General features: G+C 40.8%; 1 protein-coding gene across 1 annotated transcript; it reads right to left on the bottom strand.

Annotated features, from left to right (window-relative positions):
* Window positions 1-2,578: 2,578 nt before the first annotated feature.
* Window positions 2,579-7,435, bottom strand: tspan13a (tetraspanin 13a). Its single transcript, XM_076736234.1, has 7 exons — window positions 7,244-7,435; window positions 5,394-5,561; window positions 5,082-5,162; window positions 4,779-4,892; window positions 4,575-4,694; window positions 4,384-4,468; window positions 2,579-3,033 (listed from the first exon to the last, which is right to left on the bottom strand). Exons 1-6 carry the CDS (start codon window positions 7,304-7,306, stop codon window positions 4,394-4,396), a joined length of 621 nt encoding a protein of 206 aa, XP_076592349.1. The 5' UTR covers window positions 7,307-7,435; the 3' UTR covers window positions 2,579-3,033; window positions 4,384-4,393.
* Between the last annotated feature and the right edge of the window lie 319 nt (window positions 7,436-7,754).

The following is a 7,754-nucleotide window of genomic DNA, read 5'->3' as shown; positions in this document are numbered from 1 at the left end:
GCTGTGACCACCCTTGACCACATACATGTAAATGAGTTTTAAAATGACAGACTATGAAACTGTATTTAATGTGATTGGTCACATCACTGCGGATCCACTTAATCATGTCATTATCAGGGCTGATGCTGTAACAGCGCTTTGGTAGCCAGAATAAATCAATGCTGTTTTAAAAGGAAAAAAATATTGCACACTCTGCACTTTTCCCCTCCAGCTGATGATGACTAACCTGGATCGCTCCTTTGCTTCATCTCATGTTGGCTGAAAGTGGCCTCTCGTCTGCGTTTATGCTTGTTCCTGAAAATGAAAAATGGAAATGCAGGATCAGTCAGAACGAAAAGGGAAATGCAGTGTTGGAGGAACTATACTCTGACCCTTAATTAAAAGTACGACCATCACAACGCACAAGTACTCCATTATAAGTAAAAGCCCTGCATTTAAAATCATACTGAAGTAAAAGCAAAGATAAATTATCAGCTTAATTTACTTCAAATATAAAAAGCAAAGAGACATGTAAAACATCATCATATTACATACAGTAGTTTAGTTCAGTCCATATTTTTGCTTTTTAATACTTCCTGGCTGTAATGACTTAATTTCCCCCGGTGGGATCAATAAAGTCTTATCTTATCTTAGTTAAGTAAAGGGGTTGAGCCGCTCTAAAGGGTCTCTAGATAAATCTGAAGGGTTGTGAGATGATTAATGGGACAGGAGAGAAGAAATATTCATCTTTAAAAGAACAAATTCATTTTTCAGACTTTAATCTTTGCTTTTTTTGTAAAATGATGGATAATTTTAACACTTTGGGCCTCGACCAGTACTTTAAATGAAACCATCTGAGTCGTTTGGAGAGGAAATCACTCTGCTGGACCTGAAAGAACTCAGACATCTGAAATGTGACAAAGAGCTCCAACTAAACACTGATCTATTGTGACAAGCAAAAACTGGTTTAAGCTTTGATAACGTGTGATATTTCACAAATTTAAGTACGTTTTTATGGAGACTTTTAACAAACATAGTAGAGTAGGAAGTACAATATTTCTCTATCAAGTAGCTCAAAATGGAAATACTCAAGTAAAGTACATCAGAGTTGTACAGTACTCACGGGCTTAGTTATATTTCACTACTGGGGGAATGAGGGACATCTTGTTATATCCTTAAACATTAAACTGACACAAAAAGCTCATATATTGTCGTGCTTTTCTTCAGGTCTCGTTCAAACAAAGACAAACTCGTCCACTTTGACCACAGGCTGAAAAACCTTGAAGTAATTATTATTACACTATTTCTCCTCCGTGTCAGTGAAGCCCCATGCAGACAGTGTAATAAAAGCTCCCCAGATAACAGCCTCAGAGTGCTGGACATGCTTCAGGACGCCATCAAAAGCTCGTCCTAAAACAGCAGATTTATGGCCTTGCACGCAGCAAAATTCGGCTTTGGAGAGATCAGCCGAGTGGCAGGACTTGAAATGTTCTGACAGGAGGTTTTGCCATATTGTTAAGCAGCAAATACAAAGAAACAAGAGTTTGATTTATCACAAAACACTGTGATCACAGTGCAGGAGGAGGAGACAGAAGACAAATGGGATCTAAGGGACTTCAGCTCGCTCAGCGTGTCTCTAGTTGACGAAGTCACAACACTTTGGATCATTTTATCCCTCCAGTGATTAAGATGAAGCACATCCAGATGATCTGCCTGTTAAATCCTACGTTCTTACAAGACATTTTTCACTGGTTTTGAGATGTGCTATACACATAAGCTTTAGCATTATTATCTTAAACAGCAACAAATCTGCATCGGTTGCTTTTTTACAATTCTACAGCAGTGAGAGGAAAGGTGCATGTGTTTGAAGAGATGTAGAGCCAGAATGACTCTTACAAACTTATCATTTTGAACATGCTGTGTGACTGTAGGTCCCTATGGTGACTTTACGCCACAGTAAATGTGACATTCATACAAGACCAAATCATGATGGTGGTGGTTCTTCACTGCATCCAGTCATCTTTCAGCCATGCTGGTGGCTTGGCTCTAAACACGTCAGGCCAGACTGAAATACCTCAACAACTACTGGACTGATGGCCAGTAAATTCTGCACACACTCATGGTCTCCAGAGGATGAAAAACATTGGTGAATCCTGGACTCCTCTTCTTAATTGCACCATCATATTTAGCCCCCATGCTAAAATTAGCATTTAGCTCAAAGCAGTGCTGTGCTGCAGCAGTTCTGCTTGCAAGCCTGCAGACTCCTGCATTGACCACAATGTTTGTTTTTCATTTTTAAGCTACATTAATACCGTAATTCTGGAACAAATACAGCATTAAACCACAACTTCTGTTTTTGCAACAGAAGCTCAACACAAAAAAACTTCTTCTATTTTTCTTCTTTTCCCATTTTCCATAAACAATTGTATTGAAATGTTGCTCACCACAGTGATGTGCAGTTTAAAATAAAAAAAAAAACACACCTTGAAATAAGCAAACTTGTGCCTGCATTCAGAGTTGAAATGAAACTATTTAGTGAAAACTGAGACAAAGCAACTTGACAAACTCTTACAAGAGCAATGATAGAAAATGGGCAAAGCTGCTTTTAATACATACATCAATACTTTATATGTATTTCTATTTTAACCCCTGCAAGGCCAAACACTCAACAACAACCAAGTTAATTGTCTTTCAGCCAGAAACTTGAGAGTATTTTAATAGCTTATATATCATTGTCTAAATAAAGCCATGTGATAGGCTCTAACCTATTGTATTGTACATGAATATCTGGTTAGAAAATTAAGAGTTAAATACAGAATACAGTTAATTGTATGGAGCACAGACAATTACTATTTTACAAGTTGGGAGTGCAGCAGCAGAACTATCTGAATTCAGTCACCCTGGTGAACAGGTTGGACGGCTGCCTGAGGAGCCCGTTGGCTCATTCAGAGAAATCCAAACAGAAAACGCAGTTCCTGGTCGGCATCCTGTTCGGGCTGAGGAATGTGAGCGAGTCATGTGGCACCATGGTGAAAACATGCCTCTCTGTCAGCTCTGGACAGCAGAAATACATTTTATGAACATGTGCTGCAACGCTACATTTTTATTTTGGACAATTAAGGAAAACAACTTAAGTTGTGAGACGGACAATATGATGAACCGGGAATTTAGTTTGAATTCATCATATTCAGATGTGTTTTTACATGAAAAAGAGCAATAAAACAAAGAGAAACCTGGTTTAATAAGAGTACGTCTATCAAGCTGCAACTGGTTTGAATTTAATGTGATATCTTCCAGGAAATCCGACACCTGAATCTACCGTCTGTGAAGTACACCACAGCGTGTGGTCACACATGAATAGTCTGGGAGTGGTGAGCACAGTCATGCAGCCATCATGGTGCTAACCTGCACTTTATTTGCATAGGGTGTGTGTGTATGGTGAGCATACACAGCTGCTGCTGACCTCGTTCACTTTGAGACAGATTAGAGTTAAAGAGCTGTTACTTTAGGAACGGTTTCACATAGAGGGAAAAATGCTTATTCACATTCATGTCTTTATGTAAAAGCTACCACCAGCAGTCAGTTAGCTTAGCTTAGCATTAAGACTGAAAGCAGGGGAAAACAGCTAGCTTGGCTCTATCCAAAACCAGCACGTCTGAAGCTCGCTGATCAGCACGTTATGTTTGTAGTTAGGAAGTCACTACACCTGGCTAACATCTAGCATATAAACCTCCCATAAAACCAAAAACTGTCCTTTTTACATTTCTGTTTTTGTCCAAATTTACCTTTGGATAGCCAGGCTAGCCTTTTCCCCCGTTTCCAGTCTTTATGCTAAGCTAAGGTAACCGGCTGCTAGCTGTAGCTTCAGATTTACCACAGGTAAAGTGGTATCAATCTTCTCATCTGACTCTCAGCAAGACTGTGAATAAGTTTCTCTAAATGCCAAATTATTCTTTTAAAAGAAGCACATTTAATGTTCACAGCAGCAACAACAGCATCGTTTCAATGAAAGTAATGGAGCAGCAAATATTAAAGTGGGACCCTAACGTTTGAAAGATGATATAACACGTTCTTCTTTAGACTCACAAAATTTAACTCACAGGCAATAAAACCCACTGTTGTTCAATACAGTGCACTCCTGCAGGGACTTTGTAGATACAGCTTTACTTAGCAGCGCTAGCTCATGTTAGCTATGTAAACTTTAGTTTGAAGTTGCATCGCTGAGTCTTCTGACTTTAAGACTCTTTATGACTTTTCTCTACTTGTTTTACTGTTAAACGACAGACGTCACTTGTGGTTACAGCTGTAATCATTCAGCTACAGCTTCAGTCTTGCTTTAAATCTCCCAAATGTTCAGATAAGTGTGATTTACAAAGTAAGAGGAAAAACTTTTTGTTTATTAACTCGTGAGTGGTTAAAGAAAGGCTCCAGGATTTGATCGAGGATCTCTGATATTTCTGTATCTGTGGGTGAGCCAAACTCCAAAGATCTGAAAGAGAAGACAAACAGGCAAGTGTCTCTCTTAACGTCCAAACCAGCAGCTGTTTCACACCAAAGCCCACATTTCCAGCTCTGCTGCTGGACATTTTACTGACCTCTGTAAAACTGAAGAAGAGCCCGATGCCGCCAACGAACTGCAGCACCTCTCCGGCATACTGCTGGATAATGCTTGAGCACGTGTCACAAGACGGTGCAGGAGTGTTGTGAAAGCATCTCTGGAGGAAGAAGATAGGATTACTGCCAGAGATCAAGTTGCAGCAGAGAGGAGGAAAGAGAATATTCCATGATGGTGTACTTACAGCGGCACACGAGCCGTTGTAGTTGACGTAAGAGAAGCCACAACAGTCGAGTGTTTTCTCTATGTCCTTTTGAGTGTCCTCGGATCTGTTCCATCCAACCTCCAGCAGGCGGTTCTGTAAATGACAGTCACAATGAAACTGATGAGGAAAAACATTAAATATATTGTCTTTGTACTGCTTTCAGTTGAGTACATGTCGAAAAGGATTAGCAAATTATCACATTATCTGTTTAATTTATGTTTTACAGCATCCCAAATTCTTTGGATTCAGGGATTTAGTTCAGTTCAGACAAATGAAACTTACCTGTTGGTCTTTATTCAGGGCCAGACAAGCACAGGACACAGAAAACTGCACGACAAACACTATGAACAGGATTATCATGTACTGGATCAAGTTTAGGAAGTTTGCTTCGGATTAAAAATCATGAAAACACTCTGAAATCTCACTGTGTTGCAGCTACGCAAGAGTCATTAAAACAAGCTGAAGGACAAACAGACAAACAGGAATAAAATCCTCAAAGAGCTTTGCTTTGTGTACTTTTCATTCTGCTTTGACCCACAATCAGCACCAGAAGGTGTGAGGCGACTCCCCACAATCCCACAAACCAAAGGATACGAAGAAAAGCAGGACCTGGTGGTGCTTCAGGGCGCCGCACAGCCCCACAAAGGCCACCACGAAGAGGAACGTGCCCACGCCGAGGACTCCCGCCACCACCCTGATGCTGGAGATCAGGCCGAACCATTTCCCCCAGGCTGCCACCCCGATCAGCAGCAGACTCACCAACTGAGGAGGAAGATAAGAACGTTGGCGCAAGAGAAGAGGAAGTGCAATCAGTGTCACCTGTTGAAGGAAGTCTCTACACCGGGGACGAGCGACTGAGGCGTGGAGGGCCAATGCTGGATACCAACATACTTTCAGCTCTCTATGGTATGCGGTTGCTGATCACTGATACTAATGCAAATGCACAATGTTGGTCAGCCCGCCGACATTCACAGTTTCAGCTTTTTACATAATCTCTCGCCTCTCAGGCTTCAGAGAGGCTCCCTGTCCTTAATGGTGGAGGCTGTTTGGGTCTAATGCGGCCTGAGAGAGGACTGCAGGCTTTAACCTGAAGGCCGAATAAAAGACTTCTAATTCTTCTGGATGTTTAAGGGAAACTCTAAAAAAAAGGAAACATTACATGATTTTAAATAGAGTTTAAGTTAGTTAACACTGAGAGAGATTTAGCTAACGTTTGTATTTATTATCTACACACACTGCTGTTACATGCAGTAATACATTATGTATAAATAATTACATTTTTGTATCTATATTTGTTTTATTTTGGTTTTCGTTGAAGAATCTGACTTCATTGTGTCTTCATCACTTAAGAAACCAAACCTACAGTATTCCCTTGATTAACCTAAAAACAGAAGAAAACAGCAAGTTTAAAAAGGTCGTTATTGTGTTATAATGAGCTGGGGTTTTTTTTTTAGCCATTTCGCCACCTAGAGATGAGATTCAATCCAGGGCTGCAACTAATGACTGATTTCATTATTGATGAATCTACAGATTATTTTCTCAATTGATCGCTTTGTCTAAGATGTCAGGAAATAGTGAAACTGTTAAAGTGTCCCACAGCCCGAGCTGATGTCTTGAAGTGTCTTGTTTAATCTGAAAACACAGAGACGTTCAGTTTGCTGTCATATACGACAAAGAAAAGCTGAAACCAGAGAAATTTTGACATTTGATTGTCAAAATAGCTGCCAGTTCATTTTCTGTCGACTCATCATTGCAGCTCAAATCTGTCTTAGGTGCTTTAATGATTATGGCCTGAGGACTCTTCTGACGTCATCCAGGTGGTATCGAGCTAAAGCCAACTGGATTTCTTATTAAAACAGATACTTTTTAATTAAGATATTTAATTTTTTTCAAACAGCTTTATTGAAATAGGCAGAGCTGGCAGTGACAGACATACTTCTGCACACACAGCAGCTCCAGAGTTACTGAGTCAATGACATAAGAAAGAAATGAATTACCAGGATAATAAAAAACGATCAAGAATAGATAAAACGCCAAAGTCTCGCAGAGGATTAGCTTTTTGTGCGCTTCGATCACAGAGATTGATCAGGGGATTAACGGAAGAGGTCCACATCAACTGAAACAAGTGGTTTCATATTTATGTAACATAAAGCATTTATTCTATTTGACTGAACACTGGCGAGAGCAATTAGCTGCCATAAACTGGGCCTAATCATTTACCAGCAGCACCTGCCGGCCTGTGCCGTTTCCACGGAGGAAAACAGGTCAGAAAACAGCGAAAACACTTCAGTCTCTCCTCGGTTTGAACAACAGCTATGTCTCATAGTGCTTTTCTGGGCCGTAGTCAAAGCAAAAACAGAGACACCTGTTGCCTCCTCGAAACAGTTATTCTCGGCCTCTCGGTGAAGTTTCCATCCATATATCAGCAGTGAGTTCATACTTACAACATAGAGAATATTGAGCGCGCAGAGCGCGTTCTTGGTACAAACGAACCCGCCGCAAACCATCGCTGCCGCAGTGCTCGGAAACAGCAGGTATTTTTCCAGGTGTACTCGGTGAGATGTGTGAGGCTCTCTCGCTGCTGAAGCTTCTGGGCCGCAGGTGGGAAAAGCTGGGAGAGCTTCCTGCAGAGATCCTGCGCGCTGATTTGACGCTTACGCATGAGTCACTCATTGTTCCCCGCGCAGATGATTGCGTTTCCATTGGCAGATACGGATGAACACACGCCACTGTGTCACTGTAGGTACAAGATAAGCGCTTATTACTCCATTTTCACCACACACTTCATGATTAAACATATATATGTTTCATTGAACTCGAGGTGAAAACACAGGATACGCTATAGTTTCACAACATCGCTGAACAGCAGCTGTTCACACTGGTGTTCATGTCTTTCTAAGTGTGACTTCACTTTAATCACACGGGGATTTTCCAAATTAAAGCGGGTCAGATCAT

This window comes from Chaetodon auriga, chromosome 8 (assembly GCF_051107435.1).
Source record: "Chaetodon auriga isolate fChaAug3 chromosome 8, fChaAug3.hap1, whole genome shotgun sequence".
Taxonomy (NCBI): Eukaryota; Metazoa; Chordata; class Actinopteri; order Chaetodontiformes; family Chaetodontidae; genus Chaetodon; species Chaetodon auriga.
This window is presented reverse-complemented; position numbering and strand designations above follow the sequence as displayed.